Source organism: Paracoccidioides lutzii, assembly GCF_000150705.2.
Source record: "Paracoccidioides lutzii Pb01 unplaced genomic scaffold supercont2.8, whole genome shotgun sequence".
Classification (NCBI taxonomy): Eukaryota; Fungi; Ascomycota; class Eurotiomycetes; order Onygenales; family Ajellomycetaceae; genus Paracoccidioides; species Paracoccidioides lutzii.
In genome coordinates, this window is record NW_015440954.1 from 529,670 (window position 1) to 555,398 (window position 25,729).

Consider the following 25,729-nt stretch of genomic DNA (forward strand, 5'->3'; position numbering starts at 1 on the left):
TCCATGGGACGGATCAAGCTTCGATTTCTCTATCTGCCGTCGCTCTTGGCACATTCTCCTCGATGTCGTTTGATCGATTCTCTTTCTTTGCTGGAGTGTTTTCACTGACTTCCCGTTTCCCGCACCTTAGGCGCAATAATCCCCCAAAGGCCTGGACACAACCTACGAACCCTATTTCTCAGAAACCCTCATATCCAAATCAGAACAGAGGAGCTCCACAGCGGAAATCTACACTCTCCCCCAAGCCAATGGCGTCGAACAGGGAGTCTAATACACCTGACATGCATGCCAATGATCGCCTCACCTTTCTTTTGGCAGCCTGCATCGTAAGTTCTGTCTTGGCTACTGACCACTCTCACTCGTCGTCCTTTGACATCACCGTCGTCCTGGTCCTAATGCTGATTTTTGACCACCAGGGTTTGAACGCTACCATCACAACCAGGAGCGGAGAGAAATATTCGGGTATTTTTTCGGGCTCATCGCTGGAGTCGAATGAGTCCTCATTCACACTTAAGATGACACAACGTTGTTCCTCCCCACAGCCAGACCGCAGCAGGTCGAATGGCCTCAGCGACCACGCTAGCCCTTACATGGGATCAGGCGTAGATTACCAGATGGTTTTTAATGTCCAGGATATTGTGGATGTCGGTGTTGAAAACGTCACCACGTCGGGAATCGCCGCGAAGGAACAGAATGGTAATGATTACTCTTGCAACTTGTGTATCTTCTTACTTCTACTGCTGACCACTTTTACTTTTCCTTCTTTTATTTAGGAACCCCAACGGGATTTAAAACCGATGCTGATATCTCTGGTGGCCATGCGATTCGGGAAAGAGAACTCCAGCGTTGGGAACCTGGTACGGACGCACCTGCCGATATGTCCTTGGAAAGCTCAGGCTCCGCAAACTGGGACCAATTTGAAGTAAATGAGCGCCTTTTTGGGGCGACTACAAGCTACGACGAAAATTTGTACACTACAAGAATCGATCGTTCGGACCCATCGTATAAGCGCAAAGAAGCTGAGGCAGCTAGAATCGCACGCGAGATCGAATCCAGTGATACAGATAATGTCCACATGAGAGAAGAACGTGGCTTGGTCGCTGAAAATGATTACACAAACGAAGAGGACAAATACAGTGGTGTTCGTCGTGATGATTTCCCTCCTCTGCAATCAGGGCAACCGAACAAATATACCCCACCTGCGAGAAGAGCACCCACTAGCCACCCGACCGTGCCTGGCGCTCCTGTAGATCCAGCAATCATCAGTGCCCAAATTGCGAGGCCTGAGATGCTAACCAAACAACCAACTCAACCCAAGGTTACCGTTACGGCTTCGCAGAGCTCTATTACTGAAGTACCCAAGGACAAGGCATCAGAGCCAAATAAGCCTACCCCGTCTGTTAAACCCACAGCTAGTTCCGAACAAAAGGACATTACCTCCTCCACGCCCGCGTCGAATTCCACTGGTCCTCCAAAGCGTAATGGAGCAGAGAATGCCTCGTCCAACGTGGAGGCCGAAGTGCTCGATCATTTCCGCCAGTTCGCGAACAACGAAAAAATGAAACTTCAAGAACGCCGTCGTAATCAAGCTTCCTACGACCGGACAATTTAAACTCAATGAGCTAATGAAATTTTCCAAGAATTTCAAACTTGGAACGCCTGTTCCCAAAGACTTGGTGCCTATCCTGGCCAAGGATCCGAGTAAACAGGAGGAAATCGTTGAAAAAGCACGTCGACAACATGAGGAGAAGCTTGCTGAAGCTGCCGCCAAAGCCAGCGGCTCAAATGCTCCACCCTCTGCGACCGCTGCTTCAGCTGCCGAACTCAAACCTTCCGTACCTCGTACCGCTGGGCCTTCTCGATATGAGGCCGGTGCGGCACCTCCTGTGGCACCATCAGATCGACAACAGTACCCCCGTGGCCGCCAGGGTTACCCACCAATGGGGCCTCATGCTGGTCCAGGTGGACGTCCTATGGGACATCACAACGGGCATCCTGGACGATCTGGGCCAGGCCTTTTGAGCCATCGCCTGGCAGATATTCAGCAACAGCGCAAAGGCGGAGCTATGGGTCCTGCTATGCCTCCACCTCCCCCCGTTCAAGATGGCCGTATGCCACCCTCCGGACCCATGGGCGGTGATCTTACCAATATCAGCAGTCCTCATAAACCTCTCCAAAGCCCAACGTCAGCAACATCAACGAAATTCAATGTCAGAGCTCATGAATTTAAACCTAACCCAACTGCGAATACCTTTACACCTGCAGGAACATCTGCCATATCTTCTAGCCCTGCATCTAATGCAAGGACTCGATCGATTTCTCGTACTGCTAGTCCGTCCGCATTGTTCGGCGCTAAGAAACCCCTGCCAGCATCGGAACGGCCATCAGTTAATGACCACTTCAACCCCATTAAGCGGATGAGAAATGAAGCAACAGAGCAGAGTACTAAAGACTACGCATTTAATGGCGGAATTCCCCAAGCTTATCGAACTCCCCCAACATGGGATGTTGCTCCGATTAATGCGGAGAAAACTTACGCTGATATGTTCAAAACTCCTGTACCTGCCCCTGCAATTTCACCCCAAAGGGCTGCATCTAATCCTCAAATACCACCTCAACATCAGCTTCCATATCATCTTCAGCACACTGTCCCTCAGACAACTGGCCCTCCACAGGTTCATCCTCATCCGCACGTACAACCACATCACCCATCGGGACATCCACACTTCGATGATCCCCATCGCATGCAAATATCTGCTTCAACCTCACAAGTTTACCCGTCGCCCCGACTCCAACCGAGTCATGTGGCATACCCCTCTCCCATGGGCCATCATGCCCAACTAGCATTTGGTCCCTCGGTTCCGCAATTCTACCCGGGGCAAGGCCCCCAGCCTTCTCACATGAGACATTACCCCGGTGGGCCACAGTTTATTAACCCACAAAACGGTATGGGCGCACCTATGATGGTCCAACAGCCATCAAATGGTCCTTATGCAGGTATGCCTCAGGGCATGAGTGTCCCGTATAACCCTCAAATGTCGATATACTCCCCGAATACTGGGCATGCCTATCCGCAACATGTCCCCCCACCACCGCAACCACATAGTGGCTTTCCCAGCCCAAACCGAGGAGCAGCCATGATGATGCATCAAGGCTCACAACAGGGCCACCCACATCAGCCTGTCATGTTCATGAACTCCGGACAGCATGGACAACTTGTCTATGCTCCACAGCATCAAGCCCACAGTGAGTTAGACTGGCGTTTGTCCACTTACAAACATTTGGCGTACTAACGGTCAAAGTGCCTCCAGTGCGCTCTGGTTATCCTCAGCATCAACAGAATCATTTCAACACTAGTCCTCACCAAGCGCATTATTACCCACATCATCAGCATAGAGCCCAGAACAATCACTACAACCAAATGCCACACATGCCTCACCCCCATATGCAGCCGCAAGGACCACCACAAAATGTCCCGTCGGGGTCTCATGCTCCGGAGGCTGTTGACGAAGTTAAATGAAAATATTTCGGCGGGCTGTATACGATGTATTTTCACCTCTTCCTCCTTCCCCCTCCCCCTCCCCCCGGGAATTTGCAGCGTGGCATGAAAACCATGGAAATTCCCATTGGTCATTTACCCTTTCCGGAATGTTGCGTGCGATGTGAGACTAGTCTGTGCTACATTACTTCCTATTGTATTTTTTCACTGATTATATTTCGTGGCGCCGTTGATTGATATATTTCTTTTTTTTTTTTTTTTTTTTTTTTACTGGTCTCCCGTGGTTGCAACATTCAGAAACTGGTTATATGAACTTTACATGAACGGATTAGGGAGATTTCTCTTGGTAAGTCAAGTGAAAGTTTACTCTCTCTGCCGAAACCTTGCTATTATATACTAACTGTTCTGAAGATAGTTGAGACTTGAGATTGAACATATGAGAATTCCTCGCTAGATGGAAAAACGCCAAATGGAGTTCCCATGGCCTTGTCTGGCGAGGCAAGCAATTCCGGTCCAATGAATGGGATCAAACCACAAAGTTGCTTTAATCGATCTCTTCATTGGATGTGCTGCAGCCCATATAAGTCAGCACTTTAAACTCCCAATTAATTTTGAGTCCCATACAACTCTGTTGGTTCGATTCTTCAAGAAAGAGTTGGATTCTGATATACGTGGTCAGTGGTAAGAATTGGTGGTCGAGGGATTTTAGAGGTGGACTGATTAAGTAGGGGAGATACAATGTGTTGTCAGATCGTTTGTTTTGTGGGAATGGAAGGGTTTGCATGATTTTGAAGGATGGATTCAGAGCTACAGCGGCGGTGGTGGTGTGCTTATTGATAGGATCGGGATCGTGTGATTGGTGTGATTATATATTGCTAGGAACGGGGCGAGACATGAATGAAGGTGGTTTGGGTTTTAGTTTGCTTTTTTAAAGAAAGGCAAAAAGTATTAGTGTGGAAGTTCGGGGAGAGTGAAGTGGTTTATTTTATTCTTTTTCTGCATTGTTCTAAGGAAAGCTTCAGAACTTCTCATGTTGTGGCATGGCGCGCATGCACGTTAGGTAACTATGTTCTCGACATGTTGAGGACGGAGGGTTTTCTTGTTTCTTGAAAAATGCATGATATGATGTTGATACGCTCTGGGTGGTGCCTTGCCGTGGCTCTTAAAAGATGCTTGTTTGACTAAGGCTGGAGGAGATGAGAAGTTTATTTTTACTTTTGGTTTTTGCCTCTGGCTTTCTCCACTCCCTCCTTTTGCTGCTGTTGCGGATAAATAGCTACTATATAGCTTTCGAAGTGAAATATACTTCTTCATATATTAGCATTGGTGGTTTGTTTGAGAGAGGTGAAGGGATGATGTGAGGTGAATAGAGAATAATAGGTGTCATTCTACTGCGTGGGTACCTGGTATGTATATGTATGCACATGCATACATACATGTATGTATATGTACGGCACCTCGTGGTTAATATGCGGATGCATGGGGTGCACGTATCATTCTTTCCCTGCGATAGTTTCGAATGTTACATTTGTTCATTCATTCTGTATGACAGCTAATGGATCTGGATGTAGAATCTAGATGTATGTATGAGAATATGGGGTGGCGTGTAACGGCTATGTAAACCCTTTCGAGGGAAGATGGGAATGCCGTGGCGAGAGGAGAGAAGACATGTATGTGTGTCCCTGGGTGGTTTTATGGTATGACTATTATGCCCAAGTGTAACCAGCAGGTATGCTAGAATGAAAATAGATCGCTGATACTAATTTATCTTGTTTGCTTCTCTTTTTTATTCTTTGGCTGTTTGATTGCTTGGGACATTGGGACACGACGACATTAGATACGGAGAGAACTGATACGTGCGGCGTTTTGTGTTGAAATAGATCGGGTTACGAGACGGAAGGTGGTTCCAAATGTAAATATACGTGGCTGTGCGCGAAGTGACGAGTTCAAGTGCACGTGTGTGTAATGTACCTGTCGTGCTCGTGTGTAATGCCGGTTCATAGTAGGGCTATATTATCTTTTGCCCTTGGGGGAAACAATATATCAGCAGTCGTTCCAATTAGACTCGTTTATTTAAGTAGCTTGTCTTGACTTCATGTCAGCTTCTTTTTGAGCTCAGTCAGAGTCAGGGGGATAGACTTGTGATGGGATGGGGATATTGGTTCAGCCCATGATTTTGTGTCTCCTCAGGTCTTTTCAGTTTCTATTTTTGGTCATCATTCATCGCGAGGATGAAGAGAATCGAGACACACGACGAGTTTTCCACAAGAAAAAGGGGGTTCTCAGCTGGGTCCCCTAGAGAATGAAGGCGCAAGGAGAAGTAGACGAGTTGGGTTTATCTCTTTTTCCTTTCTTTCCTTTCCCTCAGCACAGTGTGCTCGATCCTGATAGATGAAAAGCGGACATAAGAAATTCACACCAAGAAGATGTGGAATCTGCAATCCCAACAAAGTCAAGAGAGATACTCTGACAGCTCCCCTAATCCTACCACTGCCCCTCTTGTCTCTCTCTCTCTCTCTCTCATGCGCAGTTTGAAAAAGGTTTGATGTCCGCCACTGCCATTAGTTCCCTTTGTCCTCATGAAGCAAAGCAGATCAAGAACTCCAGTTAAGTGGCGGTTGGTGTTTGTTATATACACGTGGGGATAATTCAATACTGTCCAAGAGATCTTTCATGATACTTCATGACTGTCCCAGTAGTTCACTAGGGGCCAGAAACCAGACCCCTCTTGCCAACAGTGTGCCTGCGTGAGAGACTATCCCCAAAGGGAGGAGAGGAGAGAGATAAGAGAAGAAGAGAGAAGAATAACAGAGCGAGACACCAGCTATCACCTCCTCATAAGAGACTGGCTTGGAGGGAAATTGTGATTCCACAACTCCATAATGAAAAAGACTCATATCCACTCCATCAATCAGTGGAAAGAAAGACAAGAGTCCTTCTCCCAGGAACATGGAAGGATCAAGAAAAGGTAAATAGAAACAACCACCCGCGCAGACTCTGATAAAACGCCTCGTTTACTCAAAGCCCATTGCACCTTTTCATGGGGACGCAAGTACCGCGTCTTTTTTGTGCTGCGTATGTTCCAAAGCTCTTCTTCCCTGCGGCTTTGGGAGTCTGACCTTTTACCAGTTTTGCATCATAGGAGATCATTGGGGATGAATGGGTTGGTTTATGTGGAAGTTGAAGGGAATGGGGAAGAAATTAATGGCAAACTCGACCTTGCTGGGAGCTAAAATAGTCAGTTCCAAAGTTTGTTGTTGAAAGGATAGCCTGAATGTAATATCCATAATAAGATCAACTAGTTAAAAGTCTAGCTGTTTTTCATCCCAAGTTATATTCCAACAAGCAGCACTGTCATTTCTTATTCTTGTACATCCATCTGCTGTTGATATATGATGGACCTGGTAGGAAATAGCTGATTCGGCGGCAAAATGCGGCAAAATGCTGGGCTCAAAAAGCTGGAGGCGGTAACTATCGCGCTAATCTTAATCGGGCCATAATGCCAGACCTCACCACCTTCGACACCATCTTCGGGTTGGTCACCTCGCGCCAGAAGAAGACACGCAAAAGATCCTCGTTATTTATTTAGTTTTCTTTCTTTCTTTTCTTTTCTTTTTTTTTTTTTTTTTTACAACTAACGCCAACAACGAATGAGTCTGGATAACGCTGATACCCTTGTTCTTTAAGTTTATGCTTTTATGACCATGTTGAACCACAATAATCCAACCGTTGCCTAGCCACAAACTTCCTAGATTTACGTCCCGGGGCAGCGTCTCCTGCCTCCGGCCTCATACATGCGCGGGGTCATATCGCTATCATACGCGTTTTCCCTTTTTTCTGCCGGCAATGGATTTTTTAAAGTCAGCCGTTGCTTCGGCTATTGCCAAAGGCAGCTCATTTCCCTACAGCTTCGGTGATCGAGTTGATAATAACGACTCCATCTGGACACTTCACAATGGTACTAAACGGGTATGGGTTTAAGACACGGCAGTCAAACTCGGGCTTTACGATCCCTTAGGCTAATTTACTTTTTGATTTCTTGACAATTTAGGAAGACGGTTCTGCCTGCAGTATATTTACCTTTGATGTTGCAGCAAATAAATCCTGCCTAACCCTTGCCAGAAACGCCGTTCGTAAACATCGCACCCTTAGACATCCAGGGGTTATTAAAGTATTGGAAACCATAGAGGTGGGGATTCCTGGTCGGCCTACTGTTAAAGCAATCTAGTTCTTTAAAATTTCCTGGAACAAGAGACATTGACGGAGGGCGTAGACAGACACAAACATTTATGTCGTGACCGAAAGGATTACACCCCTAGCATGGCCGGTAAAACGGCAGAGCCTAAGCGAGGAGACCGCGAAATGGGGTTTATACACAATCGCTGTGAGTTGCCGCTTAAATCTTTAATTATTTTACTTCAAGTCTTCTCTCTGATTCCGGAATCTTTTCTAGTCAACGCTTAAATTTATCAACGAAGATGCGTCGTCGGTGCATGGTGCCGTCAGGGTCTCTTCGATATTCACAAGTGAAAGTGGGGAATGGAAACTTGGCGGATTTGATATTCTAAGCTCTATGAAGGAAGACGATGCTGTTATATACGTTCGTTCCCCCTCGCCCAGTAACCAGATGAATGGGATTGGCTAATCTGGTAGCAGACATATGGTAGCCTTGTGCCAGATTTATCCCGCTATACATCACCAGAGATTGCAGAAGGTGGCTGGGAGGCCATCAAACGCAATCCATTATCTGCTACAGATTCTTACGCTTTCGGAGCTCTTGTTTTTGAAGTTTTCAATGGCACTTTTAGAGGGAATGAACAAGCAGGCCAGACATTAAATATCCCTCCGTCTATGCATCAAAGCTACAAGAGGCTCATGAATCCCAAACCCAAATTGAGGCTTAGTGTTGCTCATTTTTTGGAGCAGGGAATGCGTAGTGGTGGTTTTTTTGAGACCCCTTTAATACGACTCACCCAGGATATCGAAAGCCTAGGTTTGAAAAGTGATGAGGAACGAGAAGAATTCATTAAGTATTTCCCCATATCGATTTTTGTTGAGTCGATTTTATCTCTAATCCAATTCTAGTGGACTAGATGAGATATCGGATGATTTCCCGGAAGATTTCTTTAAAATGAAGGTTCTGCCTGAGCTGCTGAAATCTGTGGAGTTTGGAGGCGGAGGACCAAAAGTCTTTGCTGCCATCTTAAAAATTGGCACCAAGCTCTCAGAGGATGAGTATACAAGTAAACTTACACCGGTTATTGTACGATTGTTTGGCAACCCGGACCGTGCCATGCGCGTTTGTTTACTTGACAATCTCCCGTTAATGATCGACCACCTTTCACAAAAGATTGTCAATGACAAAATATTTCCTCAGATGGTGAGTTTGGCATGGTGAAATAAGATGACAACCAGCGTTCGTTCATACACTAGTATCTAATTTAATCGTAGGTGACCGGTTTTACCGATGTTGCTCCTGTTGTAAGGGAGCAGACTGTAAAAGCAGTGCTTACGGTCATTGAGAAACTCTCTGATCGAACCATTAACGGCGAATTGTTGCGATTTCTTGCCAAAACTGCCAACGATGAGCAGCCAGGTATCCGAACAAACACGACTATATGTCTTGGGAAAATCGCCCGGAATCTAGGGCAGAGTGTATGAATTTTCCCCCCGTTGACTCCCGGACATTGCTAACGATATCTCCCCTTATTTAGTCGAGAGCCAAAGTCTTAACTGCAGCATTTAGTCGGTCGTTGAGGGATCCGTTTGTTCATGCCCGAAACGCAGGTCTTCTCGCTCTGGGCGCAACTCTGGACTTGTTTACTGAAGATGACTGTGCAACGAAGTTGCTACCTGCAATGTGCCCTTGTTTATTAGACAAGGAGAAGTAGGTTTAACAAAACAAAGGTCAAGACTACGAAAACGTTTAGCTGATTTTTAACTAGACTTGTCCGTGATCAAGCAAACAAAACTGTTGATTTATATCTTCAGCGCATTCGCAAATTCAGTTCAACGCTGCCGGATACAGTTTTGCCGGCTCAGAATGTCACGGATTCCCGGGTTGCAGGTGTCGCAGGTGTCGCACGAATGGGGACACCGAACGATACGTCCTGGGCAGGTTGGGCCATTTCTTCATTTACAAATAAGATCACTAGTGCGAAAGGTGAAATCGAGCCCACAGCAAATGGGGGTCATTCTGTTGATGCAGGTCCAGCCCGGTCCTCATCAATGCCACATGTGGGAATACCCTCGTCATCCGTCCAGATCAACAAATCTAAAGAAATTCTACGTCCTGAGGCACCATACCTCTTTCAAACCATATCTAAACCTCGACCTGAAGACCGTAATAATCCTGTGCAGGAAGTTGAAGAAGACACATTCGATGCATTCGATGCATGGGGAGAAATGGATGATGACGGTAAAGGAGACGATGGAGATGATGCCTTCTTTGACGCTAAGCGAATTCCTTCCCCAAGCCCTGCTCCATCTGCTACTCCTGCGACGTTTGACGATGGCGGAGAACCAGATTTTGCCGGCTGGCTAGCAGCTCAATCAAAGGCAAAGGCGAAAAAGCCATTACCTAAAGGGCTTTCCAAGTCATCTACCGCAAAAGGTACGGGGTCTACACGGCCGACAGCCACGTTGAAATCTTCTGTTTCGGGTAGTAGAAGTTCGTCTGTAACAGCTAAGCTATCGTCGCAACCAGCTAAAACGATCGATACAAAACCGAAAGAGAATACAGCCGAGGACGATTGGGGAGATGCCTGGGACTGATATTTCCTACTTTCTTCTTTAATAGCACTATACTATTTGGTCATTCAAGACCATTCATATCCTCATCAGGCCATTTCTCCACACACATATATGTACAACCATTGCAACTGTCAGCATTGGCGCTTCTTGTGGGCGAAATCAATCAGTATTGGATGCGACATTAGAAAACTGAACTAATATAGACCACTAAGTAAAATTGGAGACTTGGCCTTTGAGTAGCGAACTTACAAATCTCGATTCCGGAACCCAAATGCACTGAATAAGCGCTGCAGCTGTCAACTTGACTGGTGACTTACTGAACTTCGAAATCATGGAACTGGGAAGCAATTCCTTGCTGGACAATCATGCTAATTGTGCTAATTGACGATGTGCGAGTTCACTATATCCATTGAACCATGGTTTAAGCACCAATAGAACAATCTCCCCTTACACAACACTACTGCTGATGCAGTCACCAATCCCAGATATAAAAGGGGCACCTGCGAATCATCAGATCGGTGAGTTATCGAGTCAGCAAGAAAAACCTGCCTTTAAATCCACTATGCTCTCTGGCTTTGCTGACATCGGCTTGGAAAAGAATGCGTTTGCTGGTCCATTACTATACTGTAAGTCAGTTATCGTGCCTTGCTGCCGAATGTCACAACCTTTGTTCACTGAGTTTCTCCTCATTGTAGGGGATACTCCAGGAGGTCTCCCTCCATCTGGGACATCTTTCTACTTTATTTGAGCCAGGTGGCTTCTCCACAAACTCTTTGTGATAACCTGCCCAGTCAACTCGAATTGTCAACGCCTTTACCATGCTCGTTGTCGAATCTTGGCTACAAACCTAGCAACACCTTGTATCCATTGTTCACCTTTTATGTCTAGAAGTCAATTCAAAGGGAACAAGCAGGAGCTTCCCTTCTCAGAGAACCTTAGGTCATTTTTATTGTTTGAGAGCATATTTATGCTGATGCCGATCATTAACCACCATTCCCAGATCTTCTAGAGTATCACTAGTCTTGTCGTTGGTGTTTTCTGGAATCACCTGGTGGAGGCCCAATTGTTTGCCTCTTCAATTATTTATTAAACTTGAAGTTCACAGGTCACGTTTCTTTGCGTCTAATTGAATGTATGTATATAGTCTAGTAAATACCATCTCTCGTGTCATCTCTTAAGTAAAATATATGCATGAAGACAGAGGTTACCGTCACTGACATTAGATCTTGCCAAACATGGAGGTTTAGGAATTCCCTTCTCAAATAGACCCAAGTGGACTGCCACAAATTTCCACAAAGCAGGAAACAAATTGAGGGGAGCGGACAAGGGCCAGTTCACAATGTCACGAAGATTTGAGGTAGTGCTACCCAACACATGGTGAGCTGAGGATTCTTCACTTTGCTCGGATTAATTTCCAATGATATTCTGTTTTCATAAGACATGGATAGAGGGAAGTGAAATTTTAAGGGAGTGAACTAACCAAGAATCATATGCGTCTATGATCTATATCTACGGCTTTTGACCATAACCGCCAAAATGACATTCCTTTTACGTAAAGGAAACTACACAAATTAAAAACGCAAAAAGAATAACACATCGTAAAGAAGTGTGATATATAAAATTGCATCATCCGTGAATCGAACACGGGCCTCATCGACACTCCAGAATCTGGTATCAGCAAATAGTGGCAACGATGAATTCTACCACTAGACCAATGATGCCATTTTGATACAAAGCCAACAAATTGCAAATGGTAAATGAGAAAGTGACTTGATTTTCTTTTGATAAACTCTGGTCATTCTAAAGAGATATTTTCTGGCAATGATTCTACACTTTTTTTTTTTTTTTTTTATCAGATGAATTACATTTTGTTGTATCACCAACACAATATGTTAATTGACAGATCATCTGGTGGAGCACTTACAACTCTGTAGATTTGCACTTTAATTGGAAAGAGACTGGCCCTTGCTCCAACCTTCAATTCTAACCCTAACTTAAATTTCACCTACACACTGGATGTCTTCAGCACAGACTCTCCGTCCTGTGACAACTAACCTAAGGCAAGATGGCCGAGCGGTCCAAGGCGCCAGATTAAGGTTCTGGTCTCGAAAGGGGCGTGGGTTCGAATCCCACTCTTGTCACCATTTATCTTTTTAAGTGGTGTTTGGTTAACTATAGAATTATTGTATAAGATGGAATCTGAGCTACTCATCATTCTCTCGAAACTTGGCTACTTTATCAAAAAGCTCAACAATTTCATGAATTCATAAGGCTGTCATTCTATTATACTTGTAGATCTACTTCTAATACAGCTGCTGCAGTCTTTTTGTAACGGGTGTGCTACTGAATGCGGCCCTAGCACTTTCTATCTCCTCGTCTGGAGACTTGCAATTTTTAGCGCAGGTATTTAATGTGTGCATTAGTGTATGAAACACAGTGATCTAATGATTCTCCACCAAGATCTGCGGTATTTAGCTGTATTGATATAATCTATGTAATCTATTTGATCTCACCCTAATTTAGTTAATTGAATTCTGCTCAGCATCGACCTTTGACGCAGAGGGGGGGGGTATTTTTTGACATGTAGAACAGCCATGCTTTGATTGTTAAAGCTGTTTTTTGATTCCACTGATTCTGTTGTTTTTTATATTGACACCAGACACAAATTCGCATAGTTAGAAGAGAACTTCACTCATGTTTTAGAGTGAAATTCAATCATTCAGGTGTAGTATAGATGAGAACATAAAGAGTTGAAGATGGAGCTTCTCACGGAATGCAGCATGACTAAGCAAGTGAGAAGTCTTCATTTTATGAAGAAAATAAGAAGTAACAACTACATGATCAATTACTCAATATAGAATTGCTAACCAGCTTCTATATGTGACTCTATGAGTCTTGTATGATGTCACGACTTCACTCTAGGCGCAGCAGGTAAACAGGTGTTTGATTGCCAGCTCGGTAAGCTACTTCAACGAAATACTAAGATGCTCTACGAAACGGGGGCCTGGGGAAGCCTCTGTTTATATACCCCTTTTCCACTAGCGGTTGCTATGCCGTTGCTAGGCAGTTTCCGTAGAGCGGTTGCTAGGCTGTTGCTAGGCAGTTGCTATCACTCTTTTCAAACAATGCCAGTTTTGGTAGCCTAGTAGCCAACGCCGTTCATAGCGCTGTCACAAGAAAGACTATCAGACTCAGGAGTTCTACAGACGTCATAGCCATATTCTTGAATATAGTTGAATAGAGCAATCAATGTGAGGTAGTTGTTTATATAAATTGCATAGTCAGTGATATTATTATTATTGATTGACTTTCTTTCTAATTGAGCATAAAATAAAATTTTATGAAAAGATATGATAGTTCTTCTGTCATTTTCATTAAAAGATTTAGTTTTTATAAGCTCTAGATGTTTTAACATATCTAAAATACTTGGTTGATGATTGATATATGAAAAGTCTATATATATTTATATTTTGCTAGAGAAAATAATTTATATCTATACTTGTTGAGCATTTTCATTATGTGTTTTTATCTTTCAAAGAACTGAATTATCATTTCATCAATTAAAAGATTTGAACTTAGTATATATAACTTCTTACATACTGTATAAAAGTTCAAAATTAATAGCTCTAGTTTATTATAGAAGAAAGTTTCTATTATATATAAAATTAAAATATAAATGAACTGTTTAATTTGTTTAAAGCATTTCATTGATATATAAAACAGTGATATATAAATTGAATTTTGATCATGATTTGATTGCTAATAATAATAAATAAATAATAATTTATATACTTTTATATATATAATTATATTAAGAAATATTTTTAATATTCTTTAATTTAAAATATATTTAGTTATTAACTATAATATCTATCTAGTTAAATTAGAATTTATCTATCTTATTAATTAAATAATTAAAAAAAATAAACTTAGAATATATAATAAAAAATATCTTGATATCAAAAATAATATTTAATTTTTATTTATAAATATAAACTAAAAATTTATTTTATATTTAATTTTTAGTATATAGATATATATATTTTAATATAAACTCTATATTAACAACTGCTCTTATATGAATAGTGTAAATAATATATATGAATTCTCTATATCACCATTTATTAAGAGGTTAAAAATTGAAGATCAATATATGAACTATATAAAAGTGAATTAAATATTTTCAGAAAAGAAAATATCTACAATAACTTTTTTAACTATTTATTTATATTTTACTTATATTTCTATTTATTATTTAGTAGCTCTTTCAGATGTTAGAAAAAGAATTAATTAATTTAAATATAATAGTAATTAAAAATGAGACAATTGCTATTAGAATCAATAGATAATTTTAGAACAGAAATACTTATTTTCATAATTAACTACAAGATGAGTAGATAAAGCTAAGAATCATAAAATACTTATAAAATTATATTGATACATATTGAGAGTGATTAAACATATTTTTCATAAATAAATGAGAATATTTATATCAATAATTTTACATATATTTTAATATGAGAGATTATTGGTCAAATCATTCATTTTAACTTGATAGTCAATATACTAATATAACTGCGCTGAAAATTGCAAGTCGCTAGATAGAACAAAAAGACAAATTCATTAAAAGAAGAAAAAAAAAATAGAAGAATCAGAAGTAGAATAATTCAAATAAAGAGTTTTAATTATAAAATTATCACTCAGATGTTTATCTATTATACTTCTTGACTGAAATGTGATGTTAAGACTTTCTATACTAGCTTCTTGTCCTCACACTGCTTACTAAAGCACTTCAGGATCAGCACTTCTCAAAAATCAATTCCTTTAAGATCAGCACTTCTGGAGGATAGAATCAGCAGTTCATGAAGAATCAGATCACCACACTACTAATTCCTCATTTCATAGAAGATTAGAGATAAAATCTATTGCTACTCATTCATGTATATAAACACTCTGAATCTCTAAAGTTCCTTCAAGAGATTCAATGATTAGCTACTATTCAATCCTATACATACATTTCATCCATTGCTATTCTCTTTTCTCTATAGCGCTCGCAGCGTCTATACACCTACCCTCTTACAATTTTAATTATAAAGCTTCTCACACTTCCTTTTGACACTTAGTTTATTCATTCTAAGTGTTTTTATATTAAATTTCAAACTTTTTAATCTGATTTTTAATCTTCAAAATAGCAGCTTTATTAGGAATTTTTTTAATATTTTCATCATTAACAAATTTTTAATTAGAATTAAACTGAATTTTTATTTTAATTTTTAAATTACAAAAGCTTTATAATTAATTAAAAAGCTTATAAATTATAACTTTCTCAGTTATTTACTCAATATTCAAATCTTCAATAGTTTTATTAATTTTATTTAGATCTTTTAACTTCAATTTAATATTTGATATAAAATTAAATATATATGTTAAATGTTTTAGAAATAGTAAGTAAAAAGTTTATTTTTTTAAACTTAATAAGATTTATATATAAAAAAGTTTAAAATTATTGAATTTAAATCTATAAAAGTTTAATATTTTAATAAAATTTTAAATATTTATTTAGCTATTTTTTATTTATTTTATGTTTTATTTAAAGTCTTTAAATACATTTTTTAAATAGATTTAAATAAATTTTAACTTTTAACTAAAGTTAAATTATTTAAATAATTTAGCTTTTTAATAAAAGTTTAATAATAAAACTTTATACATAAAAATATAGATCAATTCAATAATTATAATATGTAAAAAAATATATAAATTAAAAAATATATATTTATTTTATTTATGTAATAAAGTTATATAATTTTAATATTTATATGATTTTATAATTATCTAAAATAATATTAAATCTTTAACTATAGATATAATTTTAAAAAAAGATCTTTTTAAATTAGTTAATTGTTAATTTATTTAAAATTTACTTATTTTAACACTAACATAAATTCAAAATGATATATTTTAACTTAAAATAAGTAATTTGAAAATATTTTTCTTTAAAATTTATTAAAAATTAAATAAACTGATCATTAATACTATTACTTTTTATAATTAAAACTAAATCTTGATTTTTTGAAGTTTTTATATAGATTAACTTTTTTTTAATTTATCTAATATTTTAATATTTAAATAAACTTTTAAACTATTTTATACTTTATTATAATTTATATATTTTTATCTAATTATATATTATATTTAAATATAATAATTATAAAATTATTTGATTAATTTTTATTAAATTTTTTAAAATTTTTTAATATTTATTTTTTTGTCAACATAAGAAGATATATTAAAATTATATTTAGCAGTTTATTCTTTTTTAAAAGAAGTAGTATTTTTATTAATCTTTAAAATTTAAAAAATTATTTTTCATAGATACAAATGAGAAGAGAATAAACTTTAATATCTTCATCTAGAATTCATACAATGAGACATTTCTCTTATTCAGAACTTAATCATTGTATCTGCTAATGAACTATATTGTGATTGATTTTACTAGCTAATCAGTCATATAAAATGATTCATGAAAACTTGTAAGCTGCATTTGCAGCTTTAACAGAAGAAATAAAGTCATTTTTTAATTTGTCAATCACTTTTTAAATAGATATTTCACACTGAGAGTTAATTTTAAAAAGGTGGTGAAGATAAAGACACATTAAATTGAAAGATGAAGAATTTATGTAGAAGGTAATTAAGAGGGCGTGGCGATTAGCTCAGGTTTGATCTTAATACATATCATAACACAATACAACGTTTCTACACTCATCCTTGCTCTTGATGCTTACCACATGCAAGGACCTATGGCATTGTTGGCAAAGCCAGCTTCACAGCTTGATTTCACCCCGGCACCATTCTTCACGCAGAACCCATCATTTTCTGAGGTTAATGTGGGGTAACCGTCAAATGGTTCAGGTTCAAAGATCTCATAACCAGGAATTAATTAAAATTTGCTAGCAATCTAGTAAAATGAAAAATTGACTTGATTTCTCGAGTTAGAATCTATGGTAGGATTTGATCCTACTTATAAGGTCAAATCCTTACTACGAATCCGACCGGATCCGGTTGAACGGATCTATCATAATCCTTATTGGAGATATTTATTTCGGCCTCTACTAGGAGAGCTAGAGGTAACATTATTGACTGATATCAGCCATTAGCAACGAAGCTATTTCGGAAACAATAGTTCTCACCACAACCAGCACTTCAATTGTTATCTCGTATATGAAACTGTCACTGTTACTCATATGAAACCTTCTCCTTTATCCTTTATTTTCTCTTCCTTTTATCAGGAATAGGGTGATTCAGTTCCTCAATATATAAATGCAGTTCAACCTCTCATACAACTTAGTTAGACAGCAGCATGCGAACGACATTCTTGACTACTTCCGTGGCTTACATTTCTCTCGTAGTTATATGGTCCGGAAGGTATTAGCTAGTTATCGAATCCGGTCATCCAAGGCTACTTAATATTTGGCGCATATAGCTTCTTAGAAATAGGAGGTTGACTCTGGCACAACAAGCATGTCAAGGCCCCTGGAGGGAAAATTTGCCACTGCCAAAGGGGACTCGAGAAGTAATGCACATATATTTTATTTATTTTTAATCCCAAGTGACAATGATGTGAAATCCTCATCTTTCCTCGCTAGGAAATAGGTTACATACACCAGAAGGAAACAAATAAAAATCAAACATTAATTATATCACCTTTCCCGCAGGAATCGGAGCAGCCATTGCTCAAAAATCTGGCATCTAAAGGCTGCTCCCTTCTCCTCAACTACATCTGCACTTCCTCAATAACGCGAACTCGTCAGCTCCGTGAGGAGCTGACGAAAACCCACTCCATGCGCTGCATCAGCGTCCAGGCGGATCTTAGCGAACCCGCCTCAGTGGTCAACAAGATTCTCGCCAGTGCCAGAAACCACACTTCTCATCAATGCATCGACTATATAGTCTTACCATTGATGCTCTAATCAACAATGCTGGGATTGCGGGGAATATCCGTCTCAATGACCCCGTTCGTGGGCCCATAGATGGAGAATTTTCTACCGGCATGTACACAGTCAATGTCCTCGCTCCCTTGCTCCTGACCCAGGCGGTGGCTCCATACCCGCCACGGGACCGATCAGGACGTATTGTCGACTTCTCCAACGTCAGTGCCAGCTTGGGCTCTGAGGGCCAGAGTGTCTATGGCGGTACGAAGGCAACCATTGAAGCCATGACGCAGCAAACCTGGGCGCGTGAACTTGGTGACCGAGCTACTGTCAATGCGGTCAAACCCGGCCCCGTCATTGGGACATGTTCTGGGAGTCCGGGAAAGATTTTTGGAATAGAATGCAAGACTGGCAGGACAATGCACCTGGCAGCATGATTGTTGTGGATGAGGGGATTTACGGGGACGGGTGCGGAGAGGCTGAGTGAAGAGAGTATGAAGCTTGTGGTGGAGAAGATGGGTGGTAGAAAGACGGCCGACATTTCCTGATGGAGTTGCTGGAGTGGTGGGGATGCTGTGTGCACGACGAGGGATGGGCAGTGGCGTACTGGGAGTTTGGTGTGTCCTAATGGTGGAGTAAAAATGAGCGTATGAAGGGCTGCTAGAGACAATGATCTTTTCCTTTCCAATGTCTTTGCCATTTGTGCGACTCTTATAGCTGAATACCTATCTTGTTAGTTTGCTGGCTATGCTTCTCTTGAAATTATCCATTGGGGCTCAATGAATCTCGGAACGAGGTGGTGGGGCGCCGTATCCCCAAAAATGATATACAATTCGCTGGATTGTAAGATTCAGTGGTGTGTCAGGTCGCTTATTTATATACTACAGAGTTGACAATTTAGGAATCGTGGCTCCTTGTGGTATGTAATTGAAATAGTTAAATGTAGTTTGAAATGATATCACGACGGTTCCCCAATTCAAGTACCAACCTCCCTTGATGCCATCTGGGGGGTGTGGGTCCGAAGCTGTGTCAGCTACCGCTGATAACTAGTTAGAAGGTGGGGGATATGGTTAATGAAAGATTTCCACGATTTTTCGCCGACATGCTTGATTTTTGGTTGCGAATCGCAAAAAGAGATTGTGGCATTTTATGACTATAGTTCCTGCAAAGTTGTCCATGGACCGTCAATCGTAGATTCGTCGGTAGGTTAGCTATCTACGCCCAAATGAAGGCGAAATGATTCGCTTTGACGACGCAGCGTTGCCCTTCAACTGAAGAAAAGGTGACCAATCGAGTTCTCCTGTCCTGAGGGGGTTTTGCAATTGGCGCATTAGCATTCGGGGTTCGCCCGGGATATTGTCTCCGAGTAAATCAAAGTCGCTGCCTAGTTTCGCAGGGCTGATGTCAGCGAGTGGGCGAAGCCAAAGAATGCCGTGCAGAAGATGCGGGAAGCTTTGACTGCAGTGCGGAGTAATAAATATAGCGCTTGGTCTGGCTGTCCCCGTTAGAGTTCTCTTGTCCAGCTCGACAGGCTGCAATCTACTTTCAAAGTAATTGCTGAACATCTGATGTTCAAACTCTTCCGTTCAGCATAGTTAACGACTATTTTATTTCCCCATTTAAGCCTTGAGCGAGGCCATTGGGATGGCTTCCAACCTCGACATCCCGGACGAAGCGCCGCCTCCCTATAACCCCATTGACCCGCTCACCCCAGCTTCAAGCATTGAATCTGCCACAACAGCAGATGCAGCAGAGCCGCCCTTTGATGACAATGATATTCAAATCCCATCCTATGGCAGCTTAGTACCTCCTAACTTTATATCTGCAGTTCCATACTTTAGGGAGCGGGCTCCATCACTCCCTCACCAAGTTGAGTCACTGGAGCCAGTTCTCGAACATATGCTCACAATCTATCCCCGAAGCCAATCGAAAGACTACCAGCGTTTTCCTAAATGTCTGCGGCCTCGCTCTACCGAAATCACCCAGCATGACTGGAACACATTCCTCAACTACCTATTCCCCACCCATCTGGCTCCCGCAGGTAGCCAGCCTCATCTACCCCGAAAGCTTCGTGCTGAGATCGAGCGCGATCGCAAGGACTGTGCGCAGGAAGGTGACGACGGGCGCCAAGCAAGGATATACGCAGTCATCTCCGAGTGGAACCAGTGCTTTTTTGCACCCAGATCGGTTAGAATTCTCTGTATCTATGTTTCATCCACGGGTTCCCCACCCCCAACACATCTGTGTCCAAAGTGTTATCCCTCAGCTGTGAGGTCATTGCCTGTACGGAGTGGACCTTCCATGGATGGATCCAGTCTTGTCCGGACCGGAACGACCCCTGCATTTCCAGCACAATACTCAAACCCTCGTTGCCCGGTAGCGGGCCATTCGAACAGTAACTCTGTTCTTACCCCAGAAGTCAGCATAGTCACTGCGCAGGGATCCACTTCGATCCCGTATCCAACTCGGTATCGCAATTGCGGAATGGCGGGCCACAGCGCATATGACTCCAAATCCGCCCCATCATTTGGAATTACAGGTGCCATCGTGAACTGGGCCACTCAGTTTAGTGAACGTGCCGAACAATACGGCCAATGGGTCGGCGAACAGGCAACTGTGCATGGGAAGCGGGTAGAGAAATGCAGCCAGAAGTATGGCCGGGTGGTCGAAGAGCAGGCCAAGGCTAAAGGTGAATTCATAGAAAAGCAAGCGAAGTGGCTTGGAAGCATGGGGCGAGGTCTCGGATTCCACAGGACACATCCCTGGGGCTCCTTCGCGAACAAGCATCATCACCATGGTTTTCCGCACAGCGGCCCATCGGCACGCCATAACCCCAGCCAGTTTGATCACTGTTGCACTCGCGGCTATGCTGGCTATGCTGGCTATGGACATCCATGGGTTGGATGGGAAAGCCGTCGGCAAAATGGACGCACAGGACAGCTTCAGCGTCAGCGGAACGCATCCGTCTCATCAACGTTATCTTCATCCTCCTCGTCTTCGTCATCTTCTTCGTCATCGTCATCTCCATCATCGTCTTCAGATTCGGATTCCTCATTCCCGTCCTCTCAATCTTCATCCTCCGACAGACATGCTGTAGGCTTTGCAGAATTCAGAGAGAAGATCCGTAGCATTCGGCGGAAACACGAACAGAGTCAAAACAGCGCTCTGGTGGTGGCGCACCGTCCGGATGTCAATTCCCTCCGCCAGGAACTCCGTATGCTTAGAACGGCGTACAAGCAGTTCCGCTACTGCAAGAAAAGAAACCACAGCTCCAACGTCCATAAATTTCCACCATGGGCAGCTGCACGTAACTCTAGCAACAGCACCACCGGTGATATGGAAACCAAGGAAGCTCAAGTCGTCCTGAAACAGAATATACGAAACACCAAGAAGGAATTCCGCGCTTTGGTTTCGCAGATTAGAAACGAGAAGAAAGAGATATTGCGCCAAAGGCGACAGAGGAGAAAGGAAGCCAGGAGAGAAAAGAAGAAGCAGAGGAAGAAGAATGAAGGAAAAAGGAAGTGTAAGTCTTAAGGACATTTTCCGGGCGAATGTTGAGATTAGTGGTGTTGATATGCCTCACGTTAAAATGTAACCTCGTTTTTCTCCGCGATACATCCGTCATGACCCCCGCCTTATTCCTTTTTCCCAGTATTGCTTCATTGCCCACCTACAAAATTGAGGAAAATGCCTTCTCTCCTGTGAGCAAGATGTTCATGTTCAAGTTACCTTCACAATTTTATCAGCTTTACAGATTTCTCTGTTATTCATCACACACTGTCAGATATCATCAGCCTTTAGCGTCGAAGCTATTCCGGAAGCACGAGTCCTCGCCACGCCGGCACTTCAATTTTTATCCCGGCCTCCACTTATATAAAACCTTCTTTCTTTTCTTTTCTTTTCTTTTTATCAGCAATAGGGTGATTCAGTTTCCCAATATATATAAACATGGTTCAACCGTTTAGAAAATTTAGTGAGCAGTATGTAAATGACATCTCTTTTATCATATCAAGAACTGTGCATACTTTCATTCATATAATACTAGCAAGATACCAGAGACTTAATTCTAATCCTCAGTTTCGGTTGAAGTATATTCATGAATATTGTTGCAGGCACTAATCAGAAGATGAGAATTTTATGAAAATTATTGAGACTAAAAGATATGATTACAAAATGTACATGCTTTTAGTTCATGTTTTTTATTCTCACTCAAATTGATATATTGTAATTCTGTCAATTGCATAGCTCACGTTGTGTTTAATACATATTGCAATCACCCACTTCGAATGTAATAAACAGGGAGAGAGAAAGATAGAGATTGTATATATATATATATATATGTGTGTGTGTGTGTGTGTGTGTGTGTGTGTGTTGCCGGCTTGGAAGAACTGCTGATTTATCCAAGGTAATTAAGGCTGGCACTACCATTTTGCAAAATTTTCAACAGCAATTTCTGTGCCAAAACCCCAGCTAGGATGCTGAATAAATACATCATCACCAGTCATCTTTTTGTTTTTCCTCGATGACGAGCAGAATAATCCACCCTCTCATAATTCATCAGTCACACTATCAACCCACATGATACCTCACCGCACGGTCTCATTCCTCTCCACAAGATCACCCACGCCTAGCGCTCTCCCCACTTTAACCCGAAAGACCCTTTCCTTCTCCTTTTTCTCCATTTCTCCGCCATTTTTCCCCATCTCGCCAACCTCCTCTCCCTCGTCAGGATGACCATCGTCGTTGGCAGCGGAATCGGCATTCGCATCACTCTCAGTCTTGCGCGACGCAGTGTTAGAAGCTTGTTTTCGACCATCATTATTCTCCTTGCGGTCCTCCTTCATCCATAGCGGCCGTAGATCCATCCTCATGGCATAAGCATCTTCGCCATCAGCGTAGTATTTAGCCTCGATCTTCTCGATCTCGAACCCCAACGTGTCGCGATAGAGACGGAGGGCAGCGTTATTGGAGACACGGACGTGAAGTGAAACGTATTCAGCCCGGTGTGATTCAGCCATAGCGCGCTCTACAAACCATTTCAAAAGAAATTGATCACGTTAGGCAAATTGTATGTATGCAGCTAACCTATTGACGGAGAGATGATGAAATATATATATATATCATAAATAAAAAAATAAAATAAAATAAAAAAACACACATACGACTCATCTTCATCAACCGCTCCGCAATCCCTAATCGTCTATGCGTTCTCATAACACTAAGGCTGGTAATGTGGCCGTGAGCAATGCCGTCCGTGGGCTCTTCTTCCATCTTCGCGAGCACATACCCAACCACCTTGGGGTACTCGTTTTTTGGGCTGTTGTGTTTGGGTCGCACGACAGCAACGAAGCTCAGCTGCGGCCATGAGAGGGCATGATAGAGGTAATATTTGAGGAAGTAGTTTTCAGGGAGATTTGTGATGTTGCAGGTCTGGATGGAGGGGAGAAGAGAGATGTAGGAGGGGTACGAAGAGAGGGGGACGATGTCGACCATTTTTCGTTATATAGTATATATGTTTCTTTCCCTATGTCTGCCAGACGTTGCAGACAGTTGGGAGGGGCGCTCGGTATATTTTGATGCAGTTGCGCCTGTAGAAGTGCTGGCGAAGGCTGGCTGATATTTCAGACTTTGCGGAGGTAACATTGGATGATCAACAGTAGTTTATCAGAGCTGTAAGTTATGTAACTAAACTAAACCACGTGAGAAAAATATACATACCCAACCCATGCCGTTATTTTAGGGTTTCGCTCGCGTGGGTTAAGGGTTAAATTAAGTTAACTACGAACCTTAAAATTTAATGTGATATATAAGCAGCGAATTTATTTATGACAACCTGTCTACGGCACCAACAGACATTCGTCGCGGTTGTGTGTCAGCATTAGGAGCCTGTGTGGAGTTTTCAACTGGTATCTAATTATCCTATTTTAATACAGTATTTCGGGGGAAAGTTCCGCTCAACTCCATTGCCCCTCCATGTCCGTGAAATACCAACTCTCCAATAACTAACTATATATATATATATATACAGTCGCTCTGCCAACCGATATTGTTCGTGCCATGGATATTGTCCGCATAGTGGCGCAGTTTATTCGTCGTCTCTGCCGTTGTAATATTCCTTTGCATGTTTCCTAACTTAACCTCCACACATCCGAGCAGAGAGCAATCCCGCAAAGGCTTCTCATCCCTATTTTGCTCTTCACATTCCTCACGTTTTTCACAACGGCAGCCGCCTCCATCCTTGCAACAGTTATCTTCACTGTTTTCAAAATAGTCATCACGACCAAGGCAGTGAATTCAATATCCATGCTAAATTAGGGCACTGGTATGCTGGCGTTCATGTGGATACAGTCGGCTCTGTACTCCGATTTTCCCTACATATCCGCAACATCTTAGCATGTAGCTGCCCCGTGGTAACTCACGTAGACGGAAAATTTCCGGAAGTTGATAAATATATCATTACATAGCGCCGGAAACTCAATAGAGAAATGATACCCCTTCCCGCCTTAGCAATTAAGATATCCCAAATGCTGTGCTTGATAACAAAATACCGAACCTCTAAACCTGAACTCCCCCAAATTCCTAATAATCACCATACTGCGAAAACGATCTCTGCAACCGCTGTCTGGCCCGCCATCAACCCGCCATGAACAGGAAGACATACCCCAGTAACAGGAGCTAACCAATTCTTTATTACTAAGAAACGCCACAGCATCAGCAACGCCCAGGGGATCAACCGCCCATTTCAACGGGTACCACTGTATAACTTCCTCAAAAACTTGGGGATTAGCTTTAACACGCCCCGCCCAGACCTGCGTCTTCACAGTCCCAGAAGCGACGGCATCCGCCCTGATGCCAAACTGCGCATACTCAACTGCAATAGATCGAGTTAAGATGAACAAGACCAGGCCGTTGACGGAAGCTATGTTGACAACGCCCCTGCGTCTGGCGCTTTTGAGGGAGTTGATAAAAGCACGGAAGAAAAAGAACGAGGTGTCTAATTTCACGGCTGTTTCGTGCTATCAGAGTTTCAGGGTCATTGGGGCCCAGCGAGTCGGAATATGATGGCGCCGGCGGAGTTGACCAGGGGTGTACACGTCGCCATCCATGGCAAGGACTCTTAGGGCTAGCTGGGCCACTTGGGCGGGATCCGTGATGTCGCAGGTTAAGGGGTAAAATTTGTCATTATTTTACGGTCCTCTATTTTCATCCTTTCTCTTGCTAAGCGTGGTAGTAAGTTCGTTCGCTTTTGTTTTTTCCGTCGATATCGACTGGAGCCACACAATCGTGTGTGACGTTGCGAGTTTAACGGCAATGGCCCGGCGATATCGCCAGCTCCACCCCCCGTTATGACTGCTTCTGCTGGTATCATGGGCTCCCTTTATCGGTTTTCAACTAGATTCGACGAAGCCCGTTTAAAGAGATACTTATTAATGGCGCGCTTGCTAAGGATCAATCTTATTTTCTCACCTCTATCGAATTATACACGACCCTAGCATTGCTTTATTCTTCGGAAACCTGGAGATTTCACATAGTGGAATTGACAAACCAT

The 25,729-nt window shown here is 41.9% G+C and overlaps 7 protein-coding genes and 2 non-coding genes across 9 annotated transcripts in view; 6 read left to right on the forward strand and 3 right to left on the reverse strand.

Annotated features, from left to right (window-relative positions):
- The window catches only part of PAAG_11700 (hypothetical protein), a gene marked incomplete at both ends in the record, with an annotated part of 2,268 nt that extends 656 nt beyond the window's left edge, over positions 1-1,612 (forward strand). The window contains 3 exons of the mRNA XM_015847298.1: positions 131-326; positions 417-696; positions 774-1,612. Coding sequence (XP_015703087.1) covers positions 131-326; positions 417-696; positions 774-1,612 — 1,315 coding nt within the window. The remainder of the gene's footprint in view (positions 1-130; positions 327-416; positions 697-773) is intronic.
- Positions 1,613-1,625: 13 nt separating this feature from the next.
- Positions 1,626-3,520, forward strand: PAAG_11701 (hypothetical protein; the record flags this gene model as incomplete). Its single annotated transcript, XM_015847299.1, has 2 exons — positions 1,626-3,246; positions 3,303-3,520. The coding sequence occupies 2 exons, from the start codon at positions 1,626-1,628 to the stop codon at positions 3,518-3,520; spliced, it is 1,839 nt and encodes a 612-aa protein (XP_015703088.1).
- Positions 3,521-7,345: 3,825 nt separating this feature from the next.
- PAAG_03121 (kinase family protein) lies at positions 7,346-10,273 on the forward strand (the record flags this gene model as incomplete). The annotated part of the gene is made up of 9 exons (XM_015844858.1): positions 7,346-7,468; positions 7,551-7,688; positions 7,773-7,883; positions 7,953-8,099; positions 8,156-8,529; positions 8,585-8,879; positions 8,951-9,154; positions 9,214-9,386; positions 9,445-10,273. 9 exons carry the CDS (start codon positions 7,346-7,348, stop codon positions 10,271-10,273), a joined length of 2,394 nt encoding a protein of 797 aa, XP_015702064.1.
- Positions 10,274-11,874: 1,601 nt separating this feature from the next.
- PAAG_11702 lies at positions 11,875-11,973 on the reverse strand. The gene has a single exon. It is a non-coding gene; the product is annotated as a tRNA-Gly (tRNA).
- Positions 11,974-12,311: 338 nt separating this feature from the next.
- On the forward strand, positions 12,312-12,393 carry PAAG_11703. Its single transcript has one exon. It is a non-coding gene; the product is annotated as a tRNA-Leu (tRNA).
- Positions 12,394-18,182: 5,789 nt separating this feature from the next.
- On the forward strand, positions 18,183-18,617 carry PAAG_03123 (3-oxoacyl-(acyl-carrier-protein) reductase; the record flags this gene model as incomplete). The annotated part of the gene is made up of 1 exon (XM_002794532.1): positions 18,183-18,617. The coding sequence occupies one exon, from the start codon at positions 18,183-18,185 to the stop codon at positions 18,615-18,617; it is 435 nt and encodes a 144-aa protein (XP_002794578.1).
- Positions 18,618-19,824: 1,207 nt separating this feature from the next.
- PAAG_03124 (hypothetical protein) lies at positions 19,825-21,714 on the forward strand (the record flags this gene model as incomplete). Its single annotated transcript, XM_015844859.1, has 1 exon — positions 19,825-21,714. One exon carries the CDS (start codon positions 19,825-19,827, stop codon positions 21,712-21,714), a length of 1,890 nt encoding a protein of 629 aa, XP_015702065.1.
- A 1,052-nt stretch (positions 21,715-22,766) lies between these two features.
- Positions 22,767-23,673, reverse strand: PAAG_03125 (N-terminal acetyltransferase A complex catalytic subunit ard1; the record flags this gene model as incomplete). Its single annotated transcript, XM_002794534.1, has 2 exons — positions 22,767-23,206; positions 23,343-23,673. 2 exons carry the CDS (start codon positions 23,671-23,673, stop codon positions 22,767-22,769), a joined length of 771 nt encoding a protein of 256 aa, XP_002794580.1.
- Positions 23,674-24,759: 1,086 nt separating this feature from the next.
- Positions 24,760-25,286, reverse strand: PAAG_03126 (short chain dehydrogenase; the record flags this gene model as incomplete). The annotated part of the gene is made up of 3 exons (XM_015844860.1): positions 24,760-24,798; positions 24,861-25,186; positions 25,262-25,286. 3 exons carry the CDS (start codon positions 25,284-25,286, stop codon positions 24,760-24,762), a joined length of 390 nt encoding a protein of 129 aa, XP_015702066.1.
- Positions 25,287-25,729: the final 443 nt, after the last annotated feature.